Source organism: Heloderma suspectum, chromosome 12 (assembly GCF_057233095.1).
Source record: "Heloderma suspectum isolate Gila_16-S chromosome 12, 16-S_ref, whole genome shotgun sequence".
NCBI classification, from domain to species: Eukaryota; Metazoa; Chordata; class Lepidosauria; order Squamata; family Helodermatidae; genus Heloderma; species Heloderma suspectum.
In genome coordinates, this window is record NC_139469.1 from 9,397,566 (window position 1) to 9,413,709 (window position 16,144).

Sequence of the window (16,144 nt, forward strand, 5' to 3'; positions counted from 1 at the left end):
GGCACAGAAAGGAAGAGGCAATGGTCTCTTCTGCTGAGGAGGGGTAGCAGGACTCCATATCCCAGTGCCCCTGGCAGGAACATGCACTGTTTGTATCAGTTTCCTGTGATGGAGGCCCCCCGCTGAGCTTTCTGTTTGCAGAATTTGGCCTTTTATTAGCATGGAATTCTATGCCCCCACCCCTTCCTTCCTGGTTGCTGCCTTTTCCCCCTCTGCTTACAGAGCACACACTGAATTTGACAGAACAGGGGATCCAGCTACCCAAGTGTGGCAAAGATTATGGGAGATAGAGCCCAGGGCAAGAACCTGAATGGGAAACCATCCACACTGGGGAACACTGGGGCAGAATAAAAGGAGGAGGTTGCACTCTCATGTACTTTGGTTCAAGGCAAGGCTTGGGGCTTTCTCAGGCAAAGCTCTCCGCATCTGTTTGATTGCTAACCTCAGACAGGTATTGATTTCACCTTGAATGGAAACTGTAGGTGTTCTCTAACCTTGGTGACATTTAAAGCACAGCAACTGTGAAGCCTGCTTTTTGCTTCACAGCTATTTAAGGGCACAGCTACCCAGTGGCACTTGATGCCCAGGAAAGCAAAGCTCGTTCTAGGTGGAGCAAAATTGTCATCTTCAGTACTGATGCATCAACATGCAAGAATACTTGGGCGGAGCGGTACTATATTTGGGAATGTTCTGTTAATACCTCAAGGTTCCTATTAGCTTAAATTTGCTCTGAGAATAATAAAGTCTTCATATTTAATTTCAGAACGGCCTGCTCCCCCCAGGGAATTGAAAGTCCCCCAGTCTGAAGTGACGTCCCGGAGTTTACAGCTGCACTGGATTCCTGGAAGTGACGGGTCTTCTCCAATACGTTACTTCACAGTGCAAATGAAGGAGCTGCCGGGTGGTGGCTGGCAAACATATTCTTCATCTGTCAGCCATGAAGCTACCTCCTGCACAATTGACAGGTATCACATAGACACTCACAGCAGGAAATAGAAGAAAGCACAACATACCTTGACATAGATAGCATCTTCTTGCCTCAAAGCACCAAAGAGTCTCTTCCCCTGATGTAGGGAGGGAGACAAAAACAGTGCTACGAAGTTCCTTGGAGACCTATAAACTCATGATTCAGTCAAAGGGTGAATTTCATGCTTAGGTTGTAACTCTCCATCCACTTTCTCAAGAGTAGGTCTGTTAAAGCTAATGTTGTGGATTGTGGTTCTGGAAACTCATCTAGAATAATCTAGACATCATAATAGGGTGTTGACTAAGTGTAGGATTTGTACATAAGGTTCTAGTCCTGATGCGAAATTTGCAGCAATGTGCCTCGGTCCTAACTCCATTTCAGATTCCCAGGTACCCTTACACAGTGCTGCTAGACAGCCCATGCAGGTGCATTGAAGTGATTGGCATCATGAAGTATGGATTCTGAACAACTCAAGGTTTGATTGTTGCGATAGAATGGATAGAGCAGGAATTGGGCACCAGCTACCCTCCGGATGTTTTGAATTCAGCTCCAGTAATCCCAGACCATTGGCCATGCTTGCTGGAGTTTATGGGAGTTGTAGTCACAAACATCTGGAGGGCACCAGGTTGCCTACCCCTGGAGTAGAATGTGGAAACTGGACCAGGGAGTCTTGGGCTCAAATCTCCATTTAGCCATGACATTTACCAGGTAGCCTTGGGCATTTCTCAGCCTAACCTACCTCATAGAGTTGTTATACAGACAGAATGGGCTAACCCATTTCTTCTTTTTCTTTTTGTGACCGCAAAATTGTACTATTTCTCAATAAAAGATGAAAAGAATAGTGGAGGAAATCAGCAGTTGAAGTGCTCCCTCACACATGGGAAACAAGCACTGAGTAATTAAGGTGCAGTTAAGAGGCTGTTCAATCATAATGCTGCTGCCACCTTGAACATAAAGCAATAAAAAGGGCAGAAGTTAGAGGAAGGAAGCTGCTAGTTAATGTTGTAGGTGACCTTCGCTGAATGAGCCTTATTTCATTGTAAATGTTATTCAGGATTTTTGGTCACACTGGGATGGATATTGCTGAATAATATGGCATTATATTATGGCATGTGGACCCACTGTTCTAATTCAGCTTTGAGTTGATTGCAGAAAAGTACTGTGGGGAAGCAGCAAGTGTGACTGGCCCCACAAAAATGAAAAAGGCTTAAGGAGAGAGCTGTTGATACTGGAATAAGACAAAAAATATTCCGATACGCCAGTGGGGAAGGAAGAGTTCCTAGCTAGTCCATTGATGCCTGCCTACATAAATCCCTCCCTCCCTCGTGTTGTCGGGGGGAAACAGCAAGGACCAGCCCCCATTCTCAGTCAGTCTCTGTGGGAAAACTCTTTGTTAGATGGGAGGAAAGATTTTAACCCCAGACAAATTGTTTTCCAATTATTTTCTCATAAGACAATTGGCAAGCTTTCTTTTTTCTCACCCAGCCCACCAAATACAGGAATTTCCAAACTGTTACAAGGTCCCCTCTTCTTCTTCTTTTTGCAGCGATTGTTGGAATTCATTCCCATCCATGCATTTAGATTCTGTCTCTGTGAGTTCCTTATCTTGTTTTCAGATGAAATGAGGGCAATTTTATCTGTATTGCCATACTGAGGAATGAAGAGATAACATCGCCCTGTTTAAACTGCGTATCCAGCCTTCATTAGATAGGGCTGGAATTTAAATTCTTGTAGAGGTTGCTGCCAAAGCCACCCTGTACCTACAAGGAGACTTGCCAGTTGCTCATATCCCCTGCCCCACATGCCCTGCCAACTTGCTGTAGGAAATAAGGCTGCTGTAGGAAATAAAGCTGTTTTGAAAATGCTGTTGGCGTACTTCTGAAGAAGGCTGAGTCATGGGATACAGGGTTTTGGCACTGAATTAAAAATGGTTTGCTGCAATTTTTTTAACATTTGCAAATATAGGGAATTGCTCCCTCTGGTGATAATTTTCACTAGCAAAATGGGCTGCAGGATGCAGGGAAGAACAAATCAGTCTCCTTTCACTTCAGTTCATTTTCACATCTGTTTTCCCATGATTTGGTCCTGTTGTCTTCCAGTATTAATCACCGGGTTGTTTTTCTTAAAACATGCATATTACGAGTCGTACATGCACTGTATATGTGCTTCTCTATGTATGTATGTGCCAACATGGGGAGGGGGTGTGGGTCAGTGGTAGAGCACCTGCTTTGTGTGCAGAAGATCTCAGGTTCGATCCCTGGCTTCTCCAGGTATGGCAGAAAAAACCCTGCCTGAGACCCTGAAGAGCTGCTGCCAGTCAGTGTTGACAGTACTAGGCTAGATGGACCCATGGTCTGACTGCGTATAAGACAGCTGCCTGTGTTCCTGTGCTCCCTAACATTTGTATTTCCATGTTTTTAAACAGTAGTGTTTGCAAAGGTTTTTTTTTTTTTAACCCAATATTTTTATGCCTTTAAAGAGCCATGAACTGCATTCTTGTATTTAGAGAGCTGCAAAAGACGCTGAAACAGAAAACTCTGATTCAGAGATTGGTCAGGGGGAGCCCGTTTGGACTCAGAATTTGCCAAGACTGCATTTCTAAAGCATCCCTAGTTGAATGTCAGGAAGTGACACATTGCACCTGTAGAAAGCCTCTGCCACGTATTCCTTTCCCTGCTCAGGTAGGAATGTATAAAGTTGCCTTATACTGAATGCACTGAGCCAGCTGCAGCCTACTCCAACCTTTGCAGCCCTCCTATGAACTAAGGCTTGAACCTGGAGCTTTGTGCATGTACCACATGGGTCTCTTTCCTTTGAGCCTTGGCCCTTCCTCATTCCCAGACATCCCCCCCCCCCCAGGCATGCTCTTTTAGTGTTGCTCTGGCTAACTGAGCCACAGTGACGATTGATGCAGTTGCCTCAGCCTTATTGACTCTGACCTCCTCACAAGTGGGATAGGAAGAGCTTGGGTTGAATAGAATAGAATAGAATAGAATAGAATAGAATAGAATAGAATAGAATAGAATAGAACTTTATTACAGTCAAAGACCAGCTCAAGCTTGGGTTGGTGTACAACTCTGCCCCAGAGCAGCTAGACTGCGATACAGCAAGACCTGGTTTCCCCTGCATATCCTCAGGCCCCTTTCCTTTCCTTTCTCTTACCTTCCTACCTGGCCTGAATTCCTGTTCCCATTCTTGCACATTCATCTGCCTCTTCTTGGTCTGTTCTGTTGTTCCTGGAACTAATCCTCCTGTCGTGCCTCCACCCGGAACCTTACCCTATTTTGCCTCCTCTTAGAGCACCTGCTTTGCACACACACAAAAGCCTGGGTGTAGTCCCTGGCATCTCCACTTTGTTTGTTTGTTTTAAAAAAGAACCAGAGCAGGTGGTGTGAACGTGCTTTCTCTGCCAGAAACCCTGGAGTGCCGCTGCCCGTTGGAGTAGACAGTCCTGGGCTAGGTGGACAAATAGTCAGGCCTGGTATAAGGCAGCTTCCTATGGCCTGGTTCTGCCTGAGATTTGATCCTGCAAACCTCTTCCCCAGCCCTAGGGCCAGCTCCTGTAAGTCTATCCATGGCCTGGCTTGACTGGTCCTGAGCCTTATGCACACTTAGAAGATCCATAGGAACCCTCCACTATCCCTCCAAGGTGACTTCTCTTTTACTCCTTACATCCACTGATCATTAGAGACCATTTGTTTTGATCCTGTATGCCGCCTTGGGAGGGTTCCACCCTGAAAGTCAGCCTAATTTTTTTTAATTAACGTTAGCTGCCCTTTCATCCTGCCCAATGAGGATTTTTCATTTATTTATTTTTTAACATCAAAGCTTCCATATTTTTGTAATGAAAAAAATCGATCAAATAGCAGCTATATCCCATTGTCTAGTGCATAGGGCTGGTTCACAAATGCAAACAGCTGCCTTTTTTTCATAAGAGCCTCAGAAGAGCCCTGCTGGATCAGACCAAGGGTCCATCTAGTCCAGCATTCAGTTCACACAGTGGCCAACCAGCTGCCCACGGGAAACCCACAAGCAGGACACGAGTGCAGCTGCACCCCCCCCCATGTTCCCCAGCAACTGGTGTACATAGGCATACTGCCTCTGATAGTGGAGGTAGCATAGAGTCCTCAGAACTAGTAGCCATTGATAGCCTTCTCCTCCAGAATTTGTCCAACCCCCTTTTAAAACTATCCAAGCTGATGGCCTCTGAACAATCCTTCCATCTCCTTCATATGGAGAAATGTCACATGTGAACCCAAGAGCTGCTCTCCCACTGCAGTTTCCATGATCACAGTGGCGCCAAAACACGCATGTGTGAACCAAAGCAGCCAGCCCTTATTCTCTGGGATCAATGCAGGCATAACTGCCTAACGCCAAGAACTGAGGAACATATTGGTTGCTCCTTTCCAAAGAGCATTTTTCTTGTGGGCATCCCTCAAAGCAAATTAACATGCTGCCCATCACACTGTGTTTTATCCCACCGTGTTTAATTATCCATCCCTGGTAGTTTTATCTGTATTGCCAGTTGGCCCTACAGGACCAAGGCCCTGGACTGACTTTAACCGATTAATTAGCTAAACCTATTATGTGCGACTCTGAACTCCTGCAGACCTTGTTAGTGGCTCAAAAGGGAGCCTCCTGCTGGCTACGCTGGAAGCTCTGCTGAAGTCACCTCAGCTGGAAGTCAGTCTTTGCATATCTTAACGTCACTGAGTACACAGAAACCTGCAGGGATTCCCCTGTCATGGTCTGTGTTAAATAAGCTGAGTAACAGTATTAGTTGGAAATGCAACAGCGATGAAAAATAGCACTCCCACAGCACTGTCTAGTAGATTAACCAAGAAGCTTCTGGCTGGGAAGCCCATGCTAGCTGTCCCTCCAGCACTCAGGTTGCCCTTGGATGAATCCATTGATGTCTCCAGCGTAGGTGGCAACGGTGGATGGTATTGGACCGCCGCAAGAAATATTACACAGATTCGCTAAGAAAAGTATGCCTGACACTTAAGAAGACTGGAAACCTATAAATGTGGGTTTGGTTTCTGATTTTAACTTTCACCTCCTAGCCAAATACTGCAGGATTATATATGGACACTGCTGAACATTGTTAGTATATCTGGGGCATTTTTTGTTTGTTTTAATCTTGTGAGCATCTGCCCCCTCACCTCAAAGAAACTCTTGGGGTCAGCCCAAGATATTTTGGCATCAGAGGCAGAAAATCCAAATGGCTTTAAGAACATAAGGAGAGCCCTGCTGGATCAGACCAAGGGTCCATCCAGTCCAGCATTCTGTTCACACAGTGGTGAACCAGCTGTTGACCGGGAACCCACAAGCAGGACATGAGTGCAACAGCACCCTCCCGCCCATGTTCTCCAGCAACTGGTGCACATAGGCTCACTGCCTCCGCTACTGGAGGTAGCATATAGCCATCAGGACTAGTAGCCATTGATAGCCTTCTCCTCCAGGACTTTGTCTAATCCGTTTTAAAGCTTTAAATTATTTAACTATTTAAAGGTAGTTAAATCATCATCACCATTTGGATTCCTTTAATTGGTACCCCGAAATTAGATTATAAAAGAGGTGATTAGATTATAATCTAATGCTCTCACACTCCCACAGACAGATTTGGAGTGTGAGTAGCATATAGATTATAATCTAATATGATAGAGCAGGAAGAGCCCATCAGTTAACTGCTGAGGGCTCTCCCCTCCCCACTTTGATGTTCAGTTGTGGTGCTGAGACACGACGTGTGACCTCATAAATCCCAGGCATTACTATCCTGATTAGTAATTCAGGCCTGAGCAATATCTTTGAGTACTGTATGGAGAGTTTTTCTGGGCTTTTCCTCAGAAAAACTCCATGCAGTCCTCAGACAAAGATATTGGAGGTGAGGGTCGGGGAGGAAGAGCGGCGAACGTCCCTTCAGTGAAAAGGAAGACAGCTTGGATACTATGAGCCATGCTTAGACTTTCTTCTGGGGCTGGTGATTTGTGAGAAGGTCAGTGTGAGGCAGCTGTGGCTAGACAGAGAGCAGGAATTTATCCCTGTTCTGCTTACTGTTCCATTTTGTAGGCTGAATCCATTTACTTCTTACAAGCTGCGTCTGAAGGCAACCAATGACATCGGAGACAGCGACTTTGGTGCTGAGACGGAAGCAGTCACTACGCTGCAGGATGGTAAGGCCCAGGGCAGCTGCCTGCTTGGGGTCGAAACTGAGGATGGCTGTGTCTATTTAACAATCATTCAGGCAATGCATTCCCCAGTTTATTCATTCCCAACATTTAGGGATGTCAGAGAATTTCGCCACGAATCTCGGGGAGGCCGAATGCCAGCGCATTCTCCCCCCCGAAATTGGTGGCGAAACGGTCTGCCCCCCCCGGGACGGGACTTACCTTGGGCAAATCCTCCTGGCGGCGGTTCGGCAGTGGTTCGGTGGCGGCAGCTGCGGCGGCCGGTCTTCCAACCGGCTGCCACCGCCGCCATTTCCAGTAAAACAACAACAACAACAAAAAATGTGATAGGCTACGTAAAGATTTACGTAGCCTATCATGGCTAGATTTTTAAAAAATACCGTGATAGGCTACGTAAATGTTTATGTAGCCTATCATGGCTGAGTGAAAAAAAACAACAACAACCGCGCATAGCACATCTAGTCTACGTAAACATTTACGTAGACTACGGCGAAAATAAGGGGAACACTAATAGCGTAGCGTCTACTAGACTAGACGTGCCAAAATAAGGAACGCAAATGGCGGTGCCCATGATTGCCGCCATTTGCGTACGCACGGGGTTTTTTTGTGTTTTTTTTCACTCAGCTGTGATAGGCTACGTAAACATTTACGTAGCCTATCACGGCTGACTGCAGGGACGCAAACGGCGGTGGCTACAGCCGCCGCAATTTGCGGCCCGGCCAGCCAGAATTCGGGGGTGGAGGGACAGAGCGCCTCCCCCCCACGGCCAGAATTTCGGGGGGGAGGGATGGAGTGCCTCCCCCCCTGGCCAGAATTTCGGGGGGGAGGGACGGAGTGCCTCCCCCCCGGCCAGAATTTCAGGGGGAGGGACGGAGCGCCTCCCCCCCACCACGAATCAAATTTCAGTACAGGTAAGAGACTTTCGTACATCCCTACGCAACATTGCATGTTGGGATTGGAGGACCAGAAAGTACATTCAGCCAAAGCCCACTGTGTGGGCATTATTGACATAGTTTAGCCTCCTCAGTAGTCAACCTTCCTGCAGTGCCTGTAGATAATGAATCTTACTATCAGGAGTCTCCAAAATGAATTAAACCCAGTTTGATTCTCTTCCAGATTCTGTGCTAACTAACCATTATCTTTCCTGAAATTGAATAATTTACCAAGGAACATTAAAAATGAATGTAGAATTGAGCGTATGTTAGGAGTACTTTCTTCAATTGTTTTCACTCAAAATCCACTTCTTGGCTGCAGAAGTACTGACTGCTTGAACGAGAGAGAGAGAGAGAGAGAGAGAGAGTTCAGGTCCAGCAAGCATAAACATTTTAGCCTGCTAGTTGGTACAGACAAAAAGCAATTTACGATTGCAAAGTGCATTTTGTGTCACAGTCGAGCATCTGGTGCTTTTGTTCCAGGTAGAGGAGGCCAATAAGAGAGCACAGGAATTGCTCCAGCGCGCCCTCATGCACACATGAATTTCCCTATTCAATGCAATGTGGGTGTGTCCGGGACTGGGGTTCCAGAGGTGCAGCCATGTCTAAACAAGGGAGGCAGAAATCTAGTCATCACCAAATAGATAGATTTGGAGGAGGCAAGATTAGGTAGGCCCTGAGCTTGCATACAGGTACCCTGGCCAAAAATGGAATGATAAACCAGCTAGCAGGTCAGCAGAGAAGGAAGTACAGCATCCAATAGGAGCTTGATCTTTGCTCAGGAGATAAGTTGCTCACTTTGTGAGGAGGCAGGCCAAAGTCTTTAAAGTGCCAGGCCAAAGTCCACTGCCCCTTTACATCACCCAACAATCGCTGAATCAATAAGTCTCAGTAGACATCAAGCCAGAGACTCTTTTGACAAGCTGTCCGGGGCTTTGCTTGGGTCTGACTGCCAAAATCCCTGGTTTTGAGGGCCCTGATGCCCTAGAGGGAACAGCTCTCAATACAAAATGAGGGTGCATGCCCAGAGCCACTTTCCAGCCTTGCACTAAAAAGGAACGCATTAGGGGCAAACTTAAATACATAGCATGCAACTGACCCTCTCTTTGTTTTCTGCTCACAAGTAAGTGCGCAGGGCCCCAATCCAGATCAGGACCACTGCATGCAAGTCTGAGGGGGGGGAATTTAAACTCCCCCACCCAACTGCTTGTTTTCCAAAATCCTCCCCTTTGCACAGGGACTAAAAGAAAGAAAGAAAAAGTCGTTGGTGCCAGTGCAAGGCTTCAAATGAAGGAGGCCTCAAAATGTGGACTTACCCCCCTCAAAAAGTGTGGCCTCACTTCAGGTCGAGCCCAAACTCCTTCAAAATGGGCCCAGTTCAAAATGGGGTTTGCACCCCACCCCTTCTGTTTTCTTGCTGTTATCACACCCCACCCTTTGATGCTCTCCCACAAAATAATCCTTACCTTGATGAAGGGGAGAAGGGATAAGGGGGGGGGTGCGGGCTCACTAGCACTTCCGTGTGCAGATGAGTCCCTTCTGTTATCCCCACGCCCTTACCCCAAGGTAAGACCTGTTTTGCATGGGGAAGACGGGGGGAGGGGGCGCCAGCAGGGAAGGAGGGGCTGTGCTTCACCCGTTCAGACTTTTTGGAGCTCTCCTTCATCGATTGCATTCATAAGAGACTCAGAAAGTGTGCAAGAGGTTCCAAAGCACTTTTTAGCATCATGCACGAAATGTCTGCGCAATGTTGTGTTGCTATCCGGACACATCAAGTACCTTGTGCAGATCCACTTGTTGATTCGAAGTGCTTGTATGTGTGTGTGAGGGGGAGCGACATTTCTGTAAATCAGCCCTTACTATTGTAAAGAAGTCCAGACTCTCACTTTTATCCGAGACAAAATGTCTCATTCTTCCCTGGGTGTATCAGTTAGGCTACAATCCAAAGGTCTGGGCGATTAGTCCCATTTCTCTGTCAGTCCAGCCCCATGTCACTTGGGAATGGGATCCAAATGGCATTGCAAAACAGGTTGTTATATGGTATGGAGGAAGGGGTGTGTGGGGGAGTGTCTATTGCTCAATGTAAAAGAGGCAAAAATTCTCAGGGGTGCCCAGACCATGAGCCTTGGATGTGCCGAAAGTTGTGGTTTGAATCCCACCCTTATCTTTAAAGTGCCATTATTCACTTCCCCCACCCCCTCTTACTGCAGCAGACTAACACAGCTGATGTTCTGGAACTCAGTCCCATGAATTTTAAGTGGTCCCCCCCCCCAGCAAGCACACTTTGGGCAGAGTTTTAGAGAACCCGCAGCACCCCCTGTCCTCCCTACGGCAAAAGTTATTAACTGTAAAAGCTTCTCACCTGCTCTGCAAAATCAGTGGATTTATTTTGCTGAGCAAACCTTCTGCTGCTGCTGGAGCATTTCAGCGTGGAGAGCTGGGAGTGCCTGATAAGCTTCCTCTGCTTTGTCCCTGATGCATTCTGTGTGTTTGCTGCCCACGTAGGATAGACGCTGAAAGCAGGTTTAGGTGGCTGGGTCTCCCAAGGCAGCGGGGAGGCGCTCACCCGATCCTTTGCCATTGGACAGCACAGCTACGCCTCAGAAGCAACATGCAGAAGGAAGGACCTTTCACTGACAGAGTGAGTTTTCTGCTTGTTTTGTTTCTCACTTATATTTCTGGTCTCTCTTGTGTGTTTTTTAGTTCCGGCCGAACCACCGAATTCTGTGTCTGTGACCCCTCACACAACATCCTCCGTGCTTGTGCAGTGGAAGGTCAGTAGAATATAAAAGCCCAGAAAATAGTGCTCTGTTAACTGGGAGCATACGAGCAGGTTGCTGGGATGAATACCCGGCCAGGCCAATCCAGAGAATTCATACTGCTTGCCAGTTACTTGCAGGAGGAAACCTTGCAGTTCCTTGTCCCCTTGTGTCCTGAAGAGGGTACCAAGAAAGGTCTGAGCACTTATAGCTTTGGTGCTGAACTGCTTTCAGTCCAAGGGCCACATTTCATTTCAGAGAAGTTCTCAAGGGCCGCATTACAGAGGTGGGCGGGCTAAAAGCAAAAAGGGGTGGGGCCAAAAATACCAAAAATACCAGCAATTTGTAGCTTAAAGCTCTTGCCTTAGGAGAGGCATCTCAACCATTTGGAATGGGGGGAAAATTGCACAAAAGGAGAGAAAGCGCAGAACTGTTGGCGGTTGGGGGAAAGGGGATGGGGCCAGGCAGTGGAGGCTGGTGGCTCCGATTTTGGTGGGGCTTTGTCTGCTCTAGGTTTCAGTCACAATGAGCCAGAATGCTAAAGGAGCTATCCAAGGTGCTGAATTTATTTTGGGCCTAGGGTTCAGCACCTTGCACAGCTCCTTCAGAGTTCTGGCTGGTTCTGACTAAAACCCGAAATGGATTCACAGCCCCACTGAAATCAGAGCCACCTGCCTCCACAGGGGCCAGAAGACATGGGTGTGGCCATCTGGGGACCCCTGGAGGTTTGGACTGGGACCCCACATAGGCCAGACTTGGCAGTCCAAAAGGTCAGGCAACAGAGCATCAGTCTCAGGGCACGATTCAGGAGGCGAGGCACACGGCAGAGTCTGGATGGACCAAGTTGTTCCAACCCTGGCTGGGTTTCCAGTGAAGGCTTTTAAGCCCAACGCCAAGCCAGGCCCCACCCAGAGCTCAGCTGCAGCAATCAGAGCACCCTTTCCAGAGCCTACTTCCGAGGAGTCCCTTTCTCCTGGGGAGACCTGTTCTGGAGGCGAGCGCTCCTTCGCACAGGAGCCCTGCTGGCCTGTCGCTTGAGGCGACGACGCTCCTGGGGATCAGGGGTGGCTCAGCCTCTGCCTCAGAGGCAGGGTCCCTTTCTCCTGACAGGGATGGCCCTGCAGCCACTCCCCCTGAGGGTTCAGGCTCCGGGGGGAATCCCTGGTCTGGGGTGCCCTGGGCTTCTGGGGCCTCTAGCTCCTCCTCTGAGGAGGACGCCTCCGGTCGGGGCAGGACACTGGGCTTGCGGTTCTACTGACCTATAGGCCCATCCTCCCCAACCTGAAACCTTCCAGATGTGTTGGTCTACAGTGTTCATCATCCCCAGCCAGCATCCAGCTAGGAATTATGGGAGGTCTAGTCCAACACATTTGGGGGAGGCTGCTCTCAGTAAGGCCCAGCATCACATCAAAATTTGCCCTGAGACCACACAGCGCAGTCTCTTTTCAGGTTGGAACCATTTCCCTGTGTATATGTTCCAGTCACCGCTGTTATCACAGATATTGAATCCACCTCTTACAGCATGGCTTAGCCTGCTCGGAAGTGCAGGGAAGATCTTCTTCACACCGCAGTAACGCTCTGAGTTACAAAATGCTGAAGAAATGCGAGGCATGTTTACTCTTTTTACCCAAAGAGCGTTGCACAGGTATCAATCAGTGACCCACCTCTCAGTCAATCCCACAACAGAACAAACGGAAAATGAACAGAGGACAATGAAGCAGCGCGTGTAGGGATAAAGGCTGATCCTGTGGATAGATTTAGGATGGATAATGAATGTGAAATAGGTGGTAGTTTAGATAATTGGGCGCTTTTTATTTCGTGAAAATGTAATGGGATAGTTGCACCCGAGCAGCGGCGAGGGAATTGAAGGCAATTACATGTCATTACTTCACTTATGTTATTTGGGTGCTCAGCAATTTAGACACGCTATAGTTTTCAAATAAAAAATGTAAAATAAGCTTATAGTCTAGCTAAATGCTTAGAAAACACAGGTGAAGCGGGAGTTCCTGTGGGTTACCTTGTGCAAGGTGATGTTTTAACTCATTGGTAGGGAATACATAAAGCCGAATTAGATGCTGATGCTTTAAGCTTCTCAGCGCATTGTTACAAACCCACCCTCGAATGCAATGAGACTGCTCTGTCGAAGAAACCAGCAGTTCTGTAGTTCAAGACTGATTTCCAAATTCCTTTTGGTATTAAAGTTAGCTTTGGTGCTTTGTTCTGGTCTATTTCCTTGTTTGATCCAAGAATTTGTCCAAATTTCACAGTGTAAACAAATTGTTGTTATCCTTTCCCTATTCTTTGCCGGCTGCCACTCATTTTACCCTGCCTCTGCAGATCCTCTGGGCCGCTCTTAGAAATAGATAGAAAATACTAAATAATCCTTTACATCAAAAGCTGAGTTTTTTCCATGAAAGACAGATAAGAGCAAGATGCCCTGACCTTTCAGCAAAGTACCTTTTCCAAGGCAGAAGTATGATTATCAAGGCAAAGAGGAGAGATCATCCCATGCCATTTATCTCCTAGGCTTCTTTGTGCCAGGTATCTTAATAGCTTTTGATTCTGATGTAACATCCAGGCCCCAAGGAGCATCTGACTTGCTCTCCTTTGAATAGGGACTTGATGTGAATCAGGAAGCTTCTATGAAGAGCAGGAAGAAAAATAATTTGAGGAATGCTGTGGAACCCTCATTATCAGAACCTTGATTACCTCAAACGATTAGTTAATTGAATTGGCTGCATGTCCCTTCACACAGATTTTGTTCTTATTCAGATTTCTAATTAACTGAATGTTGTGGATGCTCCCCAGGCTGTTCAGGAACTTCGCCTCTGGCAAATGACATAACTCTGTACCAAAATGTGTTATTTGCAAGACTCCTTGAAGACTTAAGATCATCCCCAATTTGGAATTAGGAGATGCAAGTTAATAATTCAAAATTTAGAGGCCCCGTGGAGCAGTTGTGTCTCCTCTCACCTCTTCCCAGGGAGTGACAAGAAGTTGTGGGGATCTGAAATAAGACCACACTGTTTTATTTCAGGGGCTGAGCCCATTTAGGATATAGACAGTCCTGTAAATGGTTGATCATCTCCCCTTTTGCAAAGTATCAACACCCCTGCTGGTTCAGGAAATGAGCATGTAATGAATACAAGTCTCTTGTCATATACATGCCTATTCTGGAGTCAAGTTTAATGCACTGGGGACATGGAAGAGATCCTCCAAGGCCCACCTTGACTGTAAGAGACATATATTTGGGAGACCTGGCTGATAGATACCAAGCAAGCAATGAGTGTATGGGCCCAAATGCTTCCAGCTGGGTCATCTGTGTAAGCCTTGGTATCCCTGGTGGCATGCTGTGACAGTTCTGCTAAGTACCCTTTGAGGATAACATTAAGTTCAAGCATGGTTTTCCTTAACACATCTTCGTGTGAGCAAGGAAACAATTGCAAGACCTCTAATTAAAGAAGCCTTCACTCGATCCCTTGTGTTGGGGAATGATGGATCATTTTCATATCTGACATTCCTGGCCAAGATGGGTTGGGTGGGCCATGATTTATCAACTCCGTGAGGTTTGGGATAAAACATTATCTGTGTGCATTTCAGTCTGGCTTGTGACTGGAATTTGGGAAGAAAGCTGCCTTTGGTTGACATCCCATACTTGCACAGATAAATCCTGATTGATGACTAATACCAATGATGACTGATGACTTGGAAAACTGTTCAGATACTTCAGCTGATCCAGAATGCTGTGGCCAGACTGTTGGCTGGTGTCGATTACAGGCAGCACATGGCTCCCTTGTTACAACGGCTTCACTGGCTACTGGTCTGTTTCTAGGCACAGTTCAAAGTGCTGGTTATATAGCACTATATGGCTTGGGACCAGGCTACTTGAAAGACATCCTTGTCCCATATGAGCCTGCCCAGTCCTTAAGATTTTCTGGAGAGGCCCTTCTTTCAAGACCACTACTACCAAAGGCACGTTTGGTGGCAATGTAAGAGAGGGCCTTTTTGGTGGCTGCTCCCAGGCTGTGGAACTCCCTCCCAAGGGAGGTTAGGCTCCCTCCCTCCCTGCTATCCTTCCAATGGCAGGCAGAGGCCACTTTATTCAAGAAAGCCTTTGACCTGTAAGTGGGTAAGTGGGTTGGATGCTGTTTATATCTGTAATTGTTATATTTTTTATTGTAGCTTAATGTAGTTTTATTGTTTTAATCTATTTTAAATTGTTCCGAAAGCCACCTTGAGTGCCGTTTTTGGTAGAAAGGCAGGGTATAAATGAAATACATCAATAAATACCAGCAAGGAGCACAACCCTGCTGACTTTCTGGGATCTCCCTGTGGCTTTTGATACTGATGGGAACTGTATCCTTCTAGACCACTTGCATGGGTTGGTCACTCTTCTGCAGTGGTTCTGCTACTAACTCATGGGACCATTTCAGAAGATGGTGCTGGGAGATTACTGCTCTTCCCTGTGGAAGCGTTCCTTCCACATGAGTTCATCTTGTCTTGGGTCAAGTTGTTCAGGCAGGGGATTCCTATTCAATATCGCACAGGATAGTGAGATGGAATTCTCAGGTCATATCCAAGATCTGGGCTGCAAGTTGTGTCTCAGCCTCCTTTCCGACATAGGAAGGGAACCTGTATGTTGCCCCACGCAACTGCTTGGGATGCTTGTACAGTCCAAGGGGACTTGGATTGCCTCTTCCATGCCATCTTGACTTTGCAAGAGATTCTGGCATACACCTTTTTGATCATGCAGTGCAGCACAATATTTTGCGCAAGCCTTAGGGTATATTCATAGCGTCTTAAAACGAATCTCGCTGTATGGCTAGTTGAACAATTGACAGAAACATTTAAGTTGTTTTACCTAATTGGCTAAGTCTTACCTAATCTATTTTTAATGGAAACTTCTTGCAGCCTCCAAAGGTTGAGAGCCTGAATGGCCTCCTCTTGGGATATCGCATTTATTACCGGGAGCTGGAATATGAAAGTACAGGACCAGGGCCAGAGTCTAAAATCGTTAAAAACCCATTAGCTTTACGAGCAGAGCTTACACGTGAGTAGTCAGTGGATTTTGTTTATGTTGTTTTAAGGCAATATGATTATTTACCATCCCCTCAGTATTCCATGCTGGAGGCTTTAGAAGGGAGGCTGAACTGTTCGACATTTGCATTAAGATAGGCAGATGTTAAAAATGGTTGATGCACATGCTCTGAAGTTCACTCTCGTAACTACCTGATAGATTTATGATACTTCCAGTGAGGTCATCCAATGGGCCTTTTCTCCCTCTTTTCTTCCTCTTTG

General features: G+C 46.8%; 1 protein-coding gene across 3 annotated transcripts in view; it reads left to right on the forward strand.

The window, feature by feature from the left end:
* SDK1 (sidekick cell adhesion molecule 1) overlaps positions 1-16,144 on the forward strand; it is an 851,863-nt gene that overhangs the window by 745,575 nt on the left and 90,144 nt on the right. For all 3 annotated transcript variants that reach the window (XM_084818282.1, XM_084818285.1, XM_084818283.1), the window contains exons 30-33: positions 764-965; positions 7,037-7,140; positions 10,791-10,861; positions 15,758-15,896. In XM_084818282.1, the coding sequence (XP_084674408.1) occupies positions 764-965; positions 7,037-7,140; positions 10,791-10,861; positions 15,758-15,896 (516 nt within the window). The remainder of the gene's footprint in view (positions 1-763; positions 966-7,036; positions 7,141-10,790; positions 10,862-15,757; positions 15,897-16,144) is intronic.